This window comes from Camellia sinensis, chromosome 12 (genome assembly GCF_055761805.1).
Source record: "Camellia sinensis isolate YWXY chromosome 12, ASM5576180v1, whole genome shotgun sequence".
Classification (NCBI taxonomy): Eukaryota; Viridiplantae; Streptophyta; class Magnoliopsida; order Ericales; family Theaceae; genus Camellia; species Camellia sinensis.
Genome location: NC_138972.1, coordinates 106,554,169 through 106,573,815, shown reverse-complemented (window position 1 = coordinate 106,573,815; position 19,647 = coordinate 106,554,169). Strand labels below are relative to the sequence as shown.

At 35.4% G+C, this 19,647-nt stretch overlaps 2 protein-coding genes across 2 annotated transcripts; both read right to left on the bottom strand.

The window, feature by feature from the left end:
• Nucleotides 1–544: 544 nt before the first annotated feature.
• Nucleotides 545–4,284, bottom strand: LOC114301900 (putative histone H2A variant 1). The gene is made up of 3 exons (XM_028246852.2): nt 4,125–4,284; nt 3,839–3,964; nt 545–1,075 (listed from the first exon to the last, which is right to left on the bottom strand). Exons 2-3 carry the CDS (start codon nt 3,953–3,955, stop codon nt 779–781), a joined length of 414 nt encoding a protein of 137 aa, XP_028102653.1. The 5' UTR covers nt 3,956–3,964; nt 4,125–4,284; the 3' UTR covers nt 545–778.
• Nucleotides 4,285–14,488: 10,204 nt separating this feature from the next.
• Nucleotides 14,489–18,964, bottom strand: LOC114301904 (3-ketoacyl-CoA synthase 11-like). The gene is made up of 2 exons (XM_028246859.2): nt 18,171–18,964; nt 14,489–15,596 (listed from the first exon to the last, which is right to left on the bottom strand). The coding sequence occupies exons 1-2, from the start codon at nt 18,747–18,749 to the stop codon at nt 14,799–14,801; spliced, it is 1,377 nt and encodes a 458-aa protein (XP_028102660.2). The 5' UTR covers nt 18,750–18,964; the 3' UTR covers nt 14,489–14,798.
• Nucleotides 18,965–19,647: the final 683 nt, after the last annotated feature.

Here is a 19,647-nt window from a genome sequence, read left to right as displayed (position 1 = left end):
AAAATACAAATATAAGCATTTCAAACATAACCCTATAGAAATGTTACGTTAGTGTGTATACCATGTAAAATTAAAATTTTAACAACAATGCTAGAAAAACAAATGAAACACAACAACCTTATAGAAAAGGTACATTAGCACATGCACCACATAAAATTATAACTTATAGCAATGCTAGAAACACAAATAAAATTCACAAAAATGAGATAGGAATCCATGTCTCATTTTGTAAATTTCATCTATGCACTTGAGACTTATTCAAAACATAAATCACCATAGGTCCCACTCACCCACATCTTGTGAGTATTCTGTATATATATATATATATTTTTTTTAATTCATTGTACTAAAAAATGTTGTAAGCATAACACTCAATGAGCATGTAAATTACTGTGCTAATTTTCCTTGGGCTATCAAACCAGGACCAGCGAAGCCCCAACAATGTTGTGTAGCTTGACTTCTCAGCTGATGATAAAAACTGCACGAGATCTAAACCACTTAATCAGATGCAAAAAAACACATAAGGGAATCACAAACAAGCATATGAAAAAGACAAAGATGAAACTAATTTATATCCATTCCTAAACAAAGACAATAGTTACTTAATTCACTATCTTAAGAAGCAACCACTATATACTAACATGGATGCTCAACACAAACATTACATGAAAACCAAACAAAAGTCTAAAAAAACCTCATGTCCAAAGTCATAAAATAAACACATGAACCAGTTAACAGTTAACAGTAGTAGGCATTTGAGATTAGACATATATGGAAATCACTCTTTGGTGGTTTTGTTAATGAGGGATTTGTGAATGTGAGGGATGACACCGCCTCCGGCAATGGTTCCTTTAATGAGCGTGTCAAGTTCTTCATCCCCTCTAATAGCCAGCTGCAGATGCCGCGGTGTGATTCTCTTCACTTTCAAATCTTTGCTTGCATTTCCAGCCAGCTCAAGCACTTCTGCTGTCAGATATTCAAGAATTGCAGCTGAGTAAACAGCAGCAGTGGCTCCAACTCTCCCGTGAGCAGCCGTCCTTGATTTCAGCTGGCGGTGGATCCGACCCACTGGGAACTATATTCCCACAAATGGAAACAAACAACGAATAATAGCCATCAAAATTAGCAAATGAGACATAACAGAGTTATACATAAAGAAAGACAAAAACACAACAAAAAACTACATCAGCAGCCCAAAATTTGTGCATTCGATATTGTTTTCATTTTTTTTTTTTTTGTGTTTTTTTGGAGCAAAAACAATTAAAAAATAAAATAAATAAATAAACCAATTCTTTTGATTGTGTAAAAACAGTTACAGAAAAAACATCAAGCTAAGCCCAAAGCCAAGGATCACTGACAAGGCAGATAACAAAGGGAGATGAGGAAGGAACCAGAGACTGACATCTGAGACCAGTCGCACTGCCATATGGCCATTAAATTGCAAGAATTTTGGAAATTCTTGACAAATAAAAACGATCACTACATTTTGTAGACACTCAGTGCCAGCAGTATCTATTTGCATAATCAAAACATGGTATACCATAACATGAATTGCACATTTTGGTTAAATTTACAACTAACCAAATGGAGATCAAACGTTAAAAAGGAAATTCGTTGACAGTGTTCAATTTAGAATGAAACCATGTGGCAGTGGTTTCTTATAAGATCAAGGTTACAAGCTCAAATCTGTAATTAATTCTTTTGCAAGATATTTTTCATTTCCAACAACAAATTAAATAGTACAGACTATATAAATGTATAAATGCTATATACATAAAATTTACAGTCTGAGTGACTGGGCAGGTCTTCATACATTCTTCCAGGCCCACCAACAACTATAAACAGGCTTAAAAAATTGACCAGCCTGGCCCTTATAGCCTAGTGTTTTAAAAAGTTCCAAGCACATTAAGACGCTAAGGTTTTCTAAAGCTTAAGCACGAGATGCAAGGCGAGGCGCAAGTTGTTGAAGATAACCAAAATATTAATATAGGCAAAGTTTTTAACATAAAACAAATAGTTTTAGAATTTCAATAAATAAGTAAATATATAAATAGAACGGCATTCAATATTCCAAAAATCATGAAAAATAACATTTAACGTTTCAAAAATTTCTCAAAAATAGCATTCAATCTTACTTTCCCCTATACTATTCATCTTTCTTTATCAATTCATTAATGTGATTCATTTCTTTTTTTAGATGTGGAACTCACACCATATAATACCTCTATGGTTTTAATTTTAAATCGAGACCAAATTAGCTGATAGCTTCATTAGCCCACAACTGTTGTAATTTACTACATTGAAAGGAATCCCAAAACCATACATCCATCTTGCAATCCCAGAGCTTTTGCTTAATGTTAGAGCTTTTTTTTATATGAAAATTGAGGCTCAAAGCATGTGTTTACATTTTATATTAAAATGGTTATAATTCCATATGGTTACACACAAAGAATAAGGATGGAGTAAAAATTTAAATGAAGTGCATCAGACGTGCACCTCACACCTAAGCCTAAGGCGCACGCCTTAAATGCGCCTTTCCTACTGTGTCTCACCTCAAGCTATCTAAGGCACCTCATGTGCACCTCACATCTAAGCACACACTTAGGCGCGCCTCTTAATACACTATTATAGCCTAAAATATAATCTCAAACACTGTAAATCTTGAGTGGGCTTCAAGCCAAGGCAAACTCAACTTCAATGAGTTGTGCAATAAATTTATTGAAATCATGGCTTGGAAACACAACTTGAATAAAGTCATATGTCAAAAACACAACTTCAAGTCTAAAATGTAAGTTGTGTTTCTATCTCACAACTTCACAAAACAACACACATTTGAAAAATATGTTTACAATATCCTGAATTTGGGATTTATGTTGAAAAATACGTGGATTTAAAAGGGGGGAGGGAGGGAAGGGAAGGGAATTCACCCCATTTGCACTCATGCTTACAGAAAATTATTGCATATGGAGAGGGTAACAAGTGGCACTTCCATGCGATACCTTGCACCAACTACAAATGCATGCACGTCTGTTGTCTCCGAAACACTCAACATAAATGCAATGGACCCCATTGTCAAGCCAATCACAACATAGGAAGATATCACATGGCATCTACTCTCCAATCTAGATATTTGTGAATTTATTGCACCATTCATGGGCCTAAGACTTAATCTCAAACACTCCAAACAATTTTCCTCAATTTTCTTCCTGTTTTTTTTTTTTAGTTTTGCTTGTTACAAAATGCTGCAATAAATTCTGCCTCGATTTAATACCACAGCACAGCGTACAGAAGTTTATCTGCTCAAGCAATTTCCTTATGGACGTGTTGAGCCAAAAACAGAAATTGGAACACTAGTATGCAATATATAATCGGACTAGTAGAATAAGCACATAAGAGATCAACAAAGAACTCTTGGTCCATAATTGAGAGCTCATATTTTAACACACAACAGTAGTACTAATCTTAAAGCCCACAAATTATGTTTTTATATATACTAGAAGGAAATCAGTAGTTATAGATCTATGGGAGTCGTTGAATTTACAATTAAATAAGGGCACTTTGGGAAAGCAAAAAATTGTGACATTTTGTGTTCATACCAATTTCAGAGTAGGCTTGATTTAATAGTCTATATATATATATATATATATATATATATATATATATATATATATATATATATATAAAAAGGTGTGCATACCTATACAAATGTGCTTAAAATTGACAATTACAGATACATGACATTTTGAGAAAACGAAACATGTGACATTTTGTTTGTATTCATATCAAGTGCAATGTACGCTTTATATAATAGTATAGAAAGTATATATAAATGGTTTACCTGGAGACCGGCTCGGGATGAGCGGGAAACAGGCCGTTTCTTGTCCTTCTCCTTGGCAGCCACAGCCGCCGCTGTGGTCTTTCCGGCCAAAAGCCCCTTTCCACCTTTTCCTGCCATTTTTTCTACCTGCATCTCACAACCAAATCCGCACGATTCACATCCTTAACAAATTCAGTAATAAAAATGAAATAATTCTTGTTCTGTTTTTTGGAAATCAGAAAATGAGAAAGAAATTAACGGTACACAATGAATGTATTGTATTATGTAGGAGGAGAGACAGAGAGACCTGAGAAGTTCGGAGAACGAAGAGTGAAAGTGGAGAGACGATGAATTCAACTGGTGGAAAATAATTTTGTTTTAACTCTCTCTCTCTCTCTCTCTCTCTTTCAGCTCTGTGGTTTTTCAATATTTTTACTTGGTCGTTTGAATTGAATGTGGAAAAGCAAATTGGCGGCTACTTTGGGTGGGAAAATTAAAAACAAAAACACTTTCTTGGGATTTCAAATTTTTTACCACTTTAGTAAACTGTCCCCGTTATTTTCCACAAATACCAGTCTGGCCCCTTTAGAACCTATTTGGCATTGTTTGGAAAGGTCTAAAATGACTATTTTGTCTCAAAAGATAAAATATGCTATTTTAGTCACAAAAAAATAAAATATCACATCAAACTCATAATCATTACACTATTCTCTCACAAAAAAAGTAAAAAAATCATTCCCAAACCAAGTTTTTTAACCCAGGCTAAAATAGTCAAAAAGTCCACCCACTTCCCAAACGGAGACTTAGTTTTTTAACTATTTGGGTATTTTAATGGAAAAATGCTTGGGAGCACTAATTAGTGCTCCCACTAATTAGGTGGCAGTGGATCCCGTCATTAATGATGTGATGTTTTGGTCTTGGAGTTGTATTTTTTTTTTTTAATGCATTAGTGCTATTAGTGGTGATATTTTTAGTGGGATGAATCATTGTTGATTTTAATGATAGTTGATTTTTTTTGTAATTGATTTGATAGTTATGAGAGAAAAAATGAAATAGTTATAATTTTGATGTAATATTTTATCTTAGGCCTCGTTTGGGAACAGACTAATTTAGTAACTTTTTGACTATTTGGCTAAAAAGGTAGGTAAAAAAAACTTGTATGTTTGAGATGACTTTTTGGCTACTTACAAAAAGATGTGCAAAAAGTAGAGAGAAAAAAAAATCTTTGACTTTTTGGTATGAGTTGTTGGCTTTTTGGCTAATTTAGTAACTTTTTGGCTAATTGGCTAAAAAAGTAAGTCCCCAAACGGGGCCTTAGTCTTTATTTATTATTTTAGTCAACACAAACCTAAGGCTTCGTTTGGGAAGCCATGGTTTGGGCTTTTTTGACTATTTTATCCACAAAAAACAAAATAGGCTATTTTAGCCGTAACAAACAAAACACCACATCCAACCCATAATCATTACATTCTTCTCTCACAAAAAAACTCAAAGAAGCCAAAAAGCCCTTCCCAAACCAAGCTTTTAAGCCCAGGCTAAAATAGCCAAAAAAGCCAAAAAGGGTAAAATAGTCTTTTGTTCATTTATCCTATCCAGTCCGTCCAACCAAACGTTGATTCACTAAAAATAGTCTTTTCCAGACATCTAATCCCATGAAAAAACAAACATACATATCTAATCCAACTAAATAGTCCGGAGGATTCATAGTCCCAAGACTTAAGTCCGATAGATTCTAATCTCCTCTTATCCAATCCGTCCAATCAAACACATTCTAAAAGATAGTGCAAAGGAATGAGAGGGAAATTGCAAATTAGTGAGACAGTGAAATATTATTTACATTTTTAAGGTGATGCAACTTTATTTTGTACATGATGCAAATTCTTTATGTTCTTGGTGTAAGTTCTCACTGTGTGTCAGAGTTGCATAATAAAAAAAATCATCTATTCAACTTCTTTGCAATTTTTCCAAAAATGAGACAATTAAAAACTATTGCAATCCGCATAGGAAGTTTAAAAATATTTTCAAACACACAAAAATTATTTTATTAATAGAATTTTGGATAAAAAAGTTTCTTTTTTAAAATTTACTAATATGTCCTTTTTCTGTCTACTATTTTTTCTCTCTTTTCGTATAACTTTGGGTATCAACAATCACTATTATACATCTCCCTGTTATTTTTAAATTTTCTCACATCGTTTTCGTCTAGGTTCATCTTCCTACTTTTTCCTGCCATAATTACTACTATCATTGTACTACTCTACCAATTTTTTTACCTCAACCATGTTACATCTCATCATTATAACACTCTTAATCTATCCCTAATGATATGGAATAGAGAGATAGAGAGAGAATAGGCACACTCCTTTACATAGTCTGTTTCATGTTATTAGGAGTAAATTGGTGGTACCAAATTAATTCTCCCAAACAAATTTTTTTTACCCCATCCAACCAATCTCTAGCCACCACAGCCTTTTTCACGCTTGAACACAAAAGCCCCAATCTCATTCTTGCAAAATAAATTTGTGTACAAGAAATGCTTGTGCTCAATGCAAGTGTGCATAATTGCCACTTACACCAAACGTGAGTTTTTGGTGGATGCGCTAAAGGTGTTGCGGTGGTTGTGATAGGTAAGGCCCCGTTTGTTTTGGGTATAGAGAGTGGAATGAGATTATGATAGAAGTGGAGCTATTTAGCCTCTGTTTGGGAAGTGGGTTGGCTTTTTGACTTTTTTGACTATTTTAACCTGGGGCTAAAAAGTCTGGTTTGGGAAGAAATTTTTGGCTTTTTTGACTTTTTGGCTTTTTGGTGAGGTGTCTTCATGTTCATTTACCAAAGTGCCCTTGTTGTTGTTTTTTTTTTTCTTTTTTTTTTCGGTTTGGATTTGGCTTTTTTTGCTAACTTTTTTTTTTTTTTTTGAATTTGGGTTTGGATTTGGCGTAATTTGCTTAAATTTTTTAATTTTTTTTATTTTGGGTTTTATTTTGGCGTATTTTGGTAAAATATTTCTTTTTTTATTTTTTTATTTTGGGTTTGGATTTGCCGTATTTTGCTTTATTTTTTATTTTTTTTAAATTTATGTTTTTGTCATTTTTATTTTTTTATACATTAATTAGTTCTTGTTTTTTAATTTACGTTTTTTTGTCTTATTTATTTTTATTGGTATACAATAACATTTTTTTTATTTATGTGTTTCATTTATTTGTAAATTACGTGGCGAATGGTAATTTATGTTTTTATGTTTTTTTTTATATATTTTTGAATGAGGCGTATTTTTCTCGTTATTTTTTTTTAATTTATGTTTTTTTTTTATCTTTTTGGATGAGGTGTATTTTTGTCATTCGTTTTTTTTTTTTCAATTTACGTTTTTGTAATTTTTTAATTCGCACTAAATATTTTTGAATGAGGCGTATTTTATTTAAAATAATTTATGTATTTTAAGTTTTTTTTTTGCAAATGGTTTGTTCATGTGTTTTTTTTTTTTTTTATTTTCATTTTCTGTGAAATGATCAAAAGTGAGGTTTTATTTTATTGTCCTGTGTAATTTAAATAATTTAATTTAATTTTAATTTAATTTTAAATATTTAATTTTTATTGTTATTTTAATTTAATTTTTATTTTTATTTTAATTGTAATTTTATTTTAAATATTTAAATAATGTAAATAATCTAAAAAATTTCATAAGCAAAAATTTAAAATAAATATTCAAAAAATTTAAAGCGTAAAAATTTTAATAATTTAAATATTCAAAAAATTATTTTAACAAAAAAATTTAAATAATTTAAATATTCAAAAATTTAAAATAATTTAAAATGTTAATATTTTAAATTTAAAAACAACTCTACACTCAAATCGTAACCAAACACATAAAATAAAACTCAATTAATAAATTATTTTTAAAACTCATAACCAAACACATAACTTGAAATTCCATACTACTTTCAGAAGTCTACACTGAAATCATAACCAAATACATAACAAAAAATTAAAATATTTAAAACTTTTTGTTTTTTTGGATGAGTCGTATTTTTGTCATTCTTTTTTTAAAATTTTTCCATACACACTAATTTATACAATTTGTTAATACATATTTTTTCATAAAAAATCAAAAGTTAACCCAAATATTCATATATTTTTTTTCAATTTTGTAGTCAAAAAAGATAAAAAGTATACTTTTTTAGGACACCCTAAATAATCTCTTAATATAATATTTTATTTTATTGAACTAAAAAATTTATTTTTATTCTTTTATGATTATTTTAGGGGGGAAAAAAACCCAAAATCCTTCCACGTCAAAAAATAGTAACAGTGGGTCAGTACCCCAAAAGTCGCGTTGAGGGAAAAATGCCAAGAATAGCTTCTTCTCTTTTCAGGGTATTTTGGTAAATTTACCCCACAAGGGATTGAACCCAACACATTGATTTCTATTTTGTCTGGACGTGGCTAAATAAGCCTAATTTGTCCGGACGTGGCTAAAATAGCCTCAGTTTTGCTTTCCAAATGGTACCTTAATGTTGTGTTTGTTTGTAGAGTTTGAGAAGGGATTAGGATAGAAGAAGGGATTAAGATGGAGATTGGAAAGGGGATTAGGACGGAGGAGCTGGAGGTAGTATTAGAAAAATAGTGAGAGGACTAGAAAATTTTTTATTTTTTTATTTTTTATATGTTGGGCATTTTTTTTAACATTACTATTTAATTTTTTATATTTTTTTATTTATTTTATTATTTTATACAAAAATAATTTAACAATTCCTATACTAATAACAATCATCAAAACAAATATAATTTTATTTAATTCCCTCACTATTAATCTTTTACATTCTACTTTTCAAACACAATAAAATTGATTGAGGCTCCGTTTGGGAAGAAAAAAGCCAAGTTTTTTTGGCTAACATAGTCACAAAAAACAAAATAAGCTATTTTAGCCACAAAAAACAAAACATCAAATCTAACCCATAATCATTACAATCCTCTCTCATGAAAAAAGTTAAAAAAGTCAAAAAGTTAAAAAGTCCTTCCCAAACCAGATTAAAATAACTAAAAAGTCAAAAAATCAAAAAGTCAACCCACTTCCCAAACGAAGGCTAAATGAAGTTGGGTATTGTACGAAAAAGTTGAAGTGTGTGCGTAGTATAGTTGTGGATAGTTGATGTGGATAGTTGATGAAGGGTTTCAATTGAACCAATGTCATATTTTAAAATGTTAGATTGCCAAAATATCTAATCTTGAGAGACCCACTCTAATAATGGTATCGCTTAGAAAATGATTATTTTAATAGGTTATTTTAGTATATTAAAATATTTATATTTAAGAAGATTAGTTTGTTAATTTTTTTGTAATTAAATGTGATATTTGTGAGAGAGAGTAAAATAATTATGTATTTAATGTGACATTTTATCTTATTGACTATTTTAACCTATTTTATTTTGATAATACCTGATAGTATTATTGATCATAGGCCCACACTTTCAACGTCGTTCCCTGATCACTGAGCCCACCAGAGTACCTACGCAAAAAGCCCAGCGGGGAACGAGAGTCCTCCAGCGGACCCTCCGACGGTCAAGTTAAAAGAGAGAAAGGTTAATGGCGAATGATAGAGGAATAATGATAGGGCACTTAACCTTTTTGTGTCTTGTAAGCCTCATCATATAATTTTTTTATCATTTCCTTGTCCACTCTGACCTGTCACGTTGGCCGAAAGTCTACGCTCTAACTTGCTTTGTTCACGGTGAGGCTGCCGGCTCCGACGTGAAGGGATTATCGCATTTAATGCTGCAGGGGCTTCATTAATGGCTAATGTGTGGTGCAATAACTCTGCAGGATCTTTGTCTGCTTATGTGGCTGGTTCTCCTTTTGACAGGTGTTTAGATGCCATTGGTTCTTGGTGTAACGTTGGGTTCCAATAATGTTGGGCTTTAGTGTTTGAACCGTGTATTGGGCTCTAAGTGGTGGGCCAAACGAAAGGAATAAGGAAGAAGACTGGGATTGTGGGTAACGTTGGGTTCCTCTATGGGCCCACCTGTGTCAGTAGTCTCTCATTCCCAAGTGCAGCTTGAGCCTAACGAAAGGAATAAGGAAGAAGACCGGGATTGTGGGTGGTCGAGTGAAAGAAGAACCGACGGCGAAGGGCGATCGGAAAAAGTCCAACCGAGAGGAGAGTCGACCGCAAAGGGGGACCGAGAGAGAAGACCGATCGAAAGGAGAGCAGACTGCAAACGGGGACCGAGTGAGAAGACCGACTGTGAGGAGGGCCGACCACAAAGGGTTACCGAGTGAGAAGATCGACTAAGAGGAGCGCCGACCGCAAAGAGTTAACGAGCGAGAAGACCGACTGAGAGGAGGGTTGACCGCAAAGGGTTACCGAGCGAGAAAGTGGCGGCGCACGGGGCTCGAGGAGCGGCGGGACACGTGGTGATGTGAAGTGGAATAGACAGGGAAGGGGAAAAAGGTAATGAATCGTGGTCGTACACGTGTCATAATCTCGCAATAAGGGAGGTGATGCGGTAGCAGGAAACGAAAAGGTATAACGACTATAGGACGTGGAAAAGGCGGGGGTGGAAGGCGAGGGCCATTTTTTCAAAGGCTGGTCGATGAGAACCACTATGGAGTGAGCTTGGAAATAAGGCCGGAGGCGTCTCGAGGCTATAACCAAGGCGAGGGCCATTTTTTCCAATAGAGGATAGTTCTGTTCCGCCCCCCTGAGAGTGTGGCTGATATAGTAGACTAGACGTTGTACTGAGCTATCTTCCCTGATGAGGGCAACACTGACTACAGTGTTTGATACGACTAAGTAGATGAAGAGAGTTTTGCTTGGGAGCGCCTGAGAAAGGAGGGGGATTGGCCATGCACTGCTTGAGTTGTTGAAAAGTTTCCTCAGATTCGGTATTCCACTCAAAAGCCTATCGGAGGACTTTAAAAAATGGAAGAAATTTGTTTGTTGTTCGAGAAATAAAACGGTTGAGGCCGGCGACTCTGCCTGTGAACCGTTGAACCTCATTGACCGTTGGGAGACCATATTTCTATCAAGGCCTTGATCTTTTCGGGGTTAGCCTCGATGCCTCGCTGGCTGACCATAAAGCCCAAGAACTTTCCGGATCCTACGCCGAAGGCGCACTTCTCCGGATTCTGTTTCATCTGATATTTGCGTAAGGTTTCGAAGGTTTCTCGTAGGTCTGCCAAATGATCAAAGGAGAGTTTACTCTTAACTAGCATGTCGTCGAAGTATACTTCCATGTTCCGGCCTATCTGGTGTTGAAAGACGGTATTGACCAGACGTTGGTAAGTTGCTCTGGTATTTTTCAGTCCGAACGACATAACACGATAGTAATAAGTTCCTCTATCTGTGATGAAGGATGTGTGTTCTTGATCGGCCGGGTGCATTAGAATTTGATTGTAACCGGAGAAGGCATCCATGAAACTAAGCATCTGGTGTCCAGCAATGGCATCGACCAACAGATTTATCCGGGGAAGGGGATAACTATCTTTGGGGCAAGCTCGATTAAGATCGGAATAGTCGACGCAGAGCAAGCTAACTTGTACAAATAATACGAATAGCAAAAGTGGATAATTATGAACTGATTTTAACTAATTCTGTCAGGGACTAATTGTAATTGCATACTTGGTCTGGATGAGGCTAGTTTTGACTCAATCTGGCTAAGTTTTTCGAAGGGCTGAGTTCTTCACGCCCAGTCTGGCCAAGGCTTGAAGGGCTCAGTCAAGCTGAGGCCTTAGTTATCTCAGTCTGGCTGAGTTATTCACGCTTAATCTGGCTGAGACTCGAAGGGCTTAGTCAAGCTGAGGCTTTAGATAACTCAACTGTCTGTGCTATCTTCATGCACAGTCTAGCTGAGACTTGAAGGGCTCAGTCGGGCTGAGGCTTTAGTTATGTCAATCTGACTGAGTTATTCACGCTCAGTCTGGATGAGGCATGAAGGGCTAAGTCGAGCTGAGGCCTCAGTTATCTCAGTCTGGCTGAGTTCTTCACGCTCAGTCTGGCTGAGGCTTGAAGGCCTCAGTCGGGCTGAGGCCTTAGTTATCTCAGTCGAGCTGAGTTCTTCACGCTCAGTCTGGTTAAGGTTTGAAGGGCTCAGTCAGGCTGAGGCCTTAGTTATCTCAGTCTGGCTGAGGCTTGATCAAAAAATTGTTATTGAAATGCAACACAGATAATGAAGATGCCAGATTGTTGTCAATTAAGGCACATCCTGTTGATCACAAGTTTACACAATGTATGGAAAGGGCAAAAATGAACAAGTGTGCAGATCGGCGAAAAGAACATGCAACAATCGAAACTGATAATACCTGATAGTACTGCTGATCGTAGACCCACACTTTCAACGTCGTTCCCTGATCACTGAACCCACCGGGGTACTTGCGCAAAAGCACAGCGGGGAACGGGAGTCCCCAAGCGGACCCTCTGACGGTCAAGTTAGAAGAGAGAGAGGTTAATGGCGAATGATAGGGGAATAACGATAGGGCACTTAACATTTTTGTGTCTTGTAAGCCTCCTTATATCCTTTGTTCATCATTTCTTTGTCAACTCCGACCTGTCACGTTGGTCGAAAGTCTACTGAGGGGTTCGCTGTGTATATTGGGAGGGTCTAGCTTCAAATTCCTTTATTTTCTCCCTGGGGTTGGATTTTTAGCTGTAGTATCTTGGCGGGCTGCCACAGAGTCTTCAGCGTTCATATATTTTTGGGCTTTGGAAATAAGGGTAGCCATAGAGGTTGGCGGGTTTTTGAAAAGAGAGAAAAGAAATTGAATGATCGTAAACCGGCCATGAAGGCCATGAGGATGCCTTGTCGTCGTTTTCCGCCACCTGTAGGGCTTCGGCATTGAAACGGGTGACAAAGCTACGTAGCGACTCCCCCTCCGTCTAGCGAATAATAAGAAGCTGAGTTTCCTGACGCCGCTGGTGCTGAGTGCCAATGAAGTGGCACAGAAAGAAATCACTTAGGTGTTGGAAAGTAGAAACGGAATCCGATGGTAGCTGACTAAACCATAGTCGAGCCGACCGCTTAAGTGTCACGGGAAAAGCCCAACACATGATCTCATCAGGAAAAGCATAAAGGATCATTAGGGTTCTGTAAGTCTCCAAATGGTCAACTAGATTCGTTGTGCCGTCGAGAGAGTCGATCGAGGGCATTTTGAACTTGGGAGTTAGGGATTTGCCCCTGATGGAGGCGACAAACAAAGAATCGACTATTATGGAGGGTTTATTCTGTATATTCTGCATGACTCCTTGAAGCTAGAGCTTCATGGCTCGGAGTTCTACATCCCAAATAGGAACATTGTCACACCCCCAGGGCAGTGGAGGCTAAACACTGCTAGCCTCTCCTTCAGGAGCAAGTGTTTGACCGGACAGATGTAAACCTCGAGGTGGCAGGTTCATGTCTTGGGATAGAGCTTACCGACCCTCTAAGTTAGAGAGATGGGCTTGTTGGAAAGGATGGCTCGGGGTTTGTTGGAAGGGATATCTTATGGTGGTGGATGAGGTACATGGAGGTTTCGCCGGAGCAAAGTGTTGATCAAGGCCTAGTTTTGCTCGGCCAAGCGGTTGATGCTGTTGGTGAGTTCTATAAAGTGCTGAGGTGGGTTGTTTGGATTGGGAGGGTCGGCTTGGGAGTTGACGACATTGTGTTGAGAAGCCATGGATCTCGTTATGACCATTCACCTTGATGGCCAACGAGAAGGGTTGATTGAGGAACGGGTTTCCGGTAACAATGAGCACAATTGTCACGGAATGGCGTTCCCACAGACAGCGCTAAATGATAATACCTGATAGTACTGCTGATCATAGGCCCACACTTTCAACGTTGTTCCCTGATCACTAAGCCCACCGGGGAACCTGCGTAAAAAGCCCAGTGGGGAACGGGAGTCCCTCAGCGGACTCTCCGACGGTCAAATTAGAAAAGAGAGAGGTTAATGGCGAATGATAAGGGAATAACGATAGGGAACTTAACCTTTTTGTGTCTTGTAAGCTTCCTTATATCCTTTGTTCATCATTTCCTTGTCCATTCCGACCTGTCACGTTGGCCGAAAGTCTACGCTCTAGCTTGTCTTATTCATGGTGCCTGCTCCGATGTGAAGTGATAATCGCATTTAATGCTGCAGGGGCTTCATTAATGGCTGATGTGTGGTGTAATAACTCTGCAGGATCTTTGTCTGCTTACGTGGTTGGTTCTCCTTTTGACAAGTGTTTAGATGCCATTGGTTCTTTGTGTAACGTTGGATTCTAGTAATGTTGGGCTTTAATGTTTGAACCGTGTATTGAGCTCTAAGTGGTGGGCCAAAAACCTCTATAGGTCGACCTATGTCATGTTTTGTTGTGAATTTTAACCCAAAAAATTTAAAAAAAGTGTGTATATTTACTTTATATCATACCAAGTGACCGTGTATATTTAATTGAATTGAGCCTCTATCAATTTGAATCTAAACATGATTGTTGTGTTCAGACTTGTAAAGTCTACTATAAGTTATGTTTTGTTAATCTGAATCGTTTATATTGTATAGTCATTCGTTCATATTATTCATGAAAAAAAATTGGGTCGATCTAATAATTATAATTTATTTATTTTTCATGTGTCTCCAAAAAAAATTAGATGACAAATATATTTTTAAAAGTAGACCCATCCATTTTTTTACATAAATTCATAACAAACTAATGCCTCCTTTAGAAAGGCAAAAAAAAAAAAAAAAGGCAATTTATTAGCTTATTGACTTATTTGGGCTCTATCACCTCTCTATTTTTTTTTTCACATCTTTTCATAATAAGTCAATATATTTTAAAAAAATAAAAATAAAAATTAAAATGCTTCCCAAAATAAGCATAGGTTTTACATAACAAACTGAATTGCTATTGCATAAAGTTCTAGATCAACAACTACCAACAAGGTTTTTTTTATTTTTATTTTTAAAAAAGACAATAAAATTAAACAAATATAGCATTGATCACCACCCTTCCCACCATTGATTTGTTGAAATGGTATCAATTTGTACGTTCAAAGAAGTTATTGAATGGTGCAATGTTGTTGAGGTCCATAGGAAACTCATCAATCTCATCATTCCACGGATTCATCACCTCGAGATCAACGGTCCTGATGGCTCGCCAAACCACACTAGTACACTTAAACCCAGATCCAAAGGCCATATGCCATACCTGATCACCGTACTTGATCCTCCCCTTGGCTTCAACATAAGCCAATTCATACCACACCGTACTACTAGATGTATTCCCGAACCTATACAACGTCATTCTAGAAGCTTCCATGTCATCCTCGGTCAACTTCAAACTCCTCTGCAGTTCGTCTAGAACCGGTTTCGCGCCAACATGTGGCAAGAAGTGATTGAAAGACTTCTTCAAATTAGGAACATAGGGCTGGATCTTTGCCACGTGGAGGGACCTTATGATGTAGTTGACGAAATACAGGAGTTGTTCCGATACGGGAAGGACTAGGGGACCCAATGTGCTTATGTTGGATTGGATGGCTTTGGATGCAGTGACTAATAGATCTTTGGTCACGGTGACTCCCACGAGTCCATCTTGATCTTCTTCTTGGAAGATGCAGTTGTATGAACGGTCAGAACTTGCCATGTGGGTTTGGACGGTGTGGATGAGTTGATACTTGGAGGAGTGGCGATCCAACGGCCGGTTGGAGAGGAGGATGGCAGCACCACCAATACGGAAAGCGCAATTGATGAGTAACTTGGAATGGTCGTTGCCCATGTAGCAGTTTTGGGTAAGATTCTCTGTACTCACCACTAATGCGTAGCTGTTCTGGTGCACCTGTCCAACATGTCTTACTCCATTGAAGAACTAACAACAAAAAGGAAAATGATATATGCACCTAAAATAAATAAGTTCTTATGTCATTTTGATCGCGTTAATATTTTTAACAAAAAAAAAATTTATAAATTGAGTAAATTTATAATTTTAAGTTTAAAAGTATGACATTTGTCACTTTTATATATATATATATATATATATTTTATTAAAAATAATAATAATTGTCACTTACATGAGTATTTGTCATAACCTTTCAACGAGATCAGCTAACTGGTTTTCACTAGCCAAAACTATAATTTTCATATGAGAAGCTATGGATTCGAACATTGAGCGATTAATGATTAAATATTTTATTCCTACTCTATTTCCCTTAAGCTTACCTTATTATTTTGAATCTGTAATTACTTAGTATATATGAAACAAAACTACATATATTTGAGAGATTAGTTAAGGCAACATTTTAAACAATGTCATGAGTAAAACATACATGCATGAAGTAGTAAGTGGGGAGAATTGGCATCAATTGGGTCAAGTCGAGCTAGACTTAGAGTCAGCTTACACTATTTATCAATACACTTGGTGTCTGTTCAAGTATTACCCGGCTTGAACATCAAGCCTATATTGTCATTCCAATTTTATTTTATATTACTATTTTAGTCCGAACTTACTTCCCAAACAGAGCCTTAAAAAATTTGTTCAATCTCACCCTATAAGCCACAATACAAATGTTAAGCCCTTGAAAAAAATTCATCCCCTAAAACTAGAGCTCTAGTGATGTGGAAAATCAAGAAAAAAAAGAAAAAAACACAACGTCAAAATATCACACTAGATGGGGCTCACACACGCATTAGAGCTCATTTTGTAGAGCTCCCAAACATTTTCCTTCAAAAAGATAAGATTAAGTTTGGTGGGCCAATGACTCTTATATTGATATAATTTGTATAGACATATATAATGTATATAATTTTTTATAAGTAGGTCTCACCAATTAATTAAGTAAAATTTTATTCATTTATATATATGTTTTGTTTCATTATGTGTTTAATTTCTATATTTTAACAGAACTGATACCTGCGTTAAAAATAAAATTAAAAAAAGAATAAAAAAAAAAACTAATAATGATAAGTAAAATTTTAACTACATTCACCGAATGAGAGATCGAATGACATGTCTCAATGTCGTGGAGTAAATGGTTAAAATTCTATATGCAATTTTTTCATCTAAATACACTTTCAAGTAGAGAAGTGGTGCCAATCTTGAGATATGACAGTACCACTAATATACTGTTTATTGGAATGAAAATAGAATAGACTAAATATTTTATCATGATGTTTATTCACATTTTATTTACTAAAAAAATGAAATGATGAGCATAAATTATAAGTAGAATTAACATTTGCCTTTCTAAGAAAATCGTCATTCCTTTAGAGTGGCCAATGGATGATTATTAATTTATTTTATTTCACCTCTATTCCATTCCAGTAAATCAAAACACTAGTTAATAATGTATGAAAATAGATGAACATATTACAATATATAAAGATTTTAGGAACTAAATTTTTTTGTACAAAAGCAAAAATTTTATTGCAAAAAATATTTGGCAATCAAATTTATGTTGTCGCTAAATAATGGTCACAAAAAGTCAAAGAAATGGTTTTTAATGAATTTGTTTTTGAAAATGTTACTGATAAATACATTTTTAATGACAAAATAACTTGGTACCAAAAGGGTTTACTTTTCTAGATGAAATTTTTTGGTTCCCAAAAGGATAGCAATTATCATTAAATATCTAATTTTGTTGATAAAAATATAACCCTGACATTTTTTAGGGAAAAGATAGGGATCATGAAAATTTTGTCATGAAAATGATCATGAAAAATTTATGATCCTTGGATTACCTTGATTAGTGTGTGGCACTTTATTCTAAGTGTAATCCAAGGATCACAAAGTTTTCATGATTATTTTCATGAAAGGTTTTTCATGATACCTAGCATTATTGCATTTTTTATAACTAAAATATTTCATTTCTAAAATCTTAATTTGTTTGAGTGACATAGAGATTTAAAAATATGGAAAGTTTTGCCAGTAATTAACTTAGTATCTTTTTAATGTGAGCATATATAAAACTTAAAGTAGGTTTGTATATTATTTTGCAACTTAAAATGTCGGTATAATTTTTATTGCACATATTTTTAAACAAAATGGGTAAGTATTTTAAGTTTCTTAGGCTCCGTTTGGGAAGAATTAAACAGGACTTTTTTGGCTATTTTAGTCACAAAAGACAAAATAAGCTATTTTAGCGATAAAAAACAAAATATCACATGCAACCCATAATCATTACATTCTTCTCTCACAAAAAAAAGTCAAAAAAGTCAAAAAGCCAAAAAGTCGTTCCCAAACCAAACTTTTTGGCCCAGGCTAAAATAGTCAAAAAGAAGTTAAAAAGCCAAAAAACCAACCCGCTTCCCAAACGGAGGCTTAATAAAATATGTAAAAGTTAAATAAATATGGTCCAACCCAATAAATGTCATGAAATGGCTAGAGATGAGGGAAATAGAGAGTTACAAAACATACCTGAAGCAACTGTTTGGCAAGGTTTATGCCTATGAGTCCAGCAGTGCATCCCATCCCACTAAGACTATAACTTGCAATATCGTCTCTAAGCTTGTATCGATTCACTATCATGCTGGACATAGAAGGCGAAACATTAAAAATACAACAGTTTACGATTAGTATCCCTATATCCTTACATTTCACTCTAGTCTTTCCAAACAGTTCGTCGACAGCTCCAAAAATAACCATCTCGGCTTCTCTCCTTGCCTCCTCCAAGCTTGGATTAATGGGGCCGTTGAGGAAAGCCCGAGGCAAGTATGTCGAGTCACCGTGTCCTACTCTCTCCATTGTCTTCCTCGTGAACTCCACAGTCTCTTCTTTGGCATTCACATACCGCCTTGTTCGATCCACCATGTCTTGTTTGGAGATGCTCTGAGAAGTTGGTGGCTTATAGCATGCGAAGTCCAGCAAGAAGACTTTGCGCGAGGGCTTTGCGATGAAGAAATGGGATAAGAGAGCGATTAGGGTTAGGGAAAGAAAGATTGGTGTAATGATAGGGAGGTTGTTGAAGAGGTTGAAGAAGGCTAGGAGATCAAACATGTTTGGAGAAAACCAGATGACAAGCTAGCTTTGTGTTGTTCAGTTTTTTGTTTCTCTTTTGTTCCCTGATGAAATATAGCACTGGACTGTGAATGGATGTTGTTTATAAAGACTGTGAATGGGTGTTTGAGAAGAGGTTTTTTTTTAAGGTTTTTTTAGTTGTAAAATATTATTGATTTTTTTTTTTTTTTGTGTTTGGAAAGATAGATGGGTTTTTTTTTGTTGGATGTGATGTTTGTGAGAAAAAAAATGAAATGATTATGCGATTTGATGTGATATTTTATTTGGATTTATTTTTTTTAATTTTGTAAAACATTTGTCTTATAATAAAAAAAAACAAAAAAAAATCCAAAAATCAAGTTCCCAAACACCCCTTACAAAACAAAACACAGAACTAACTATTGTGATAAAGACACTTAGGGTTGGTTTGGGAAGTGGGTTGACTTTTTGACTTTTTTGGCTATTTTAGCCTGGGCTAAAAAACTTGGTTTGGGAATGACTTTTTGACTTTTTGACTTTTTTGATTTTTTTTGTGACAGAAGAGTGTAATGATTATGGGTTAAATGTGATATTTTGTTTTTTGTGGCTAAAATAGCCTATTTTATTTTTTGTGGCTAAAATAGCCCAAAAAGCCCCATATTCTTCTTCCCAAACGGTGCCTAAAATGATTTACAAGCAATCACACATATTAATGAGACAAATATTTACGTGATTCGGTCCAATGCTTATGTCCATAGGAGAGAGATTCACAATGATCAAAAACAAATACAAAAACAGAGGAGGAGTCTCATTCTCTCAACTCAACTCACAGCTGATACACTTCTCACAACTCCCTATTTTCTTCACTCTTGATCTCACTATCAACTTAGCTCACATCTCTCCCTATTATACACAAATG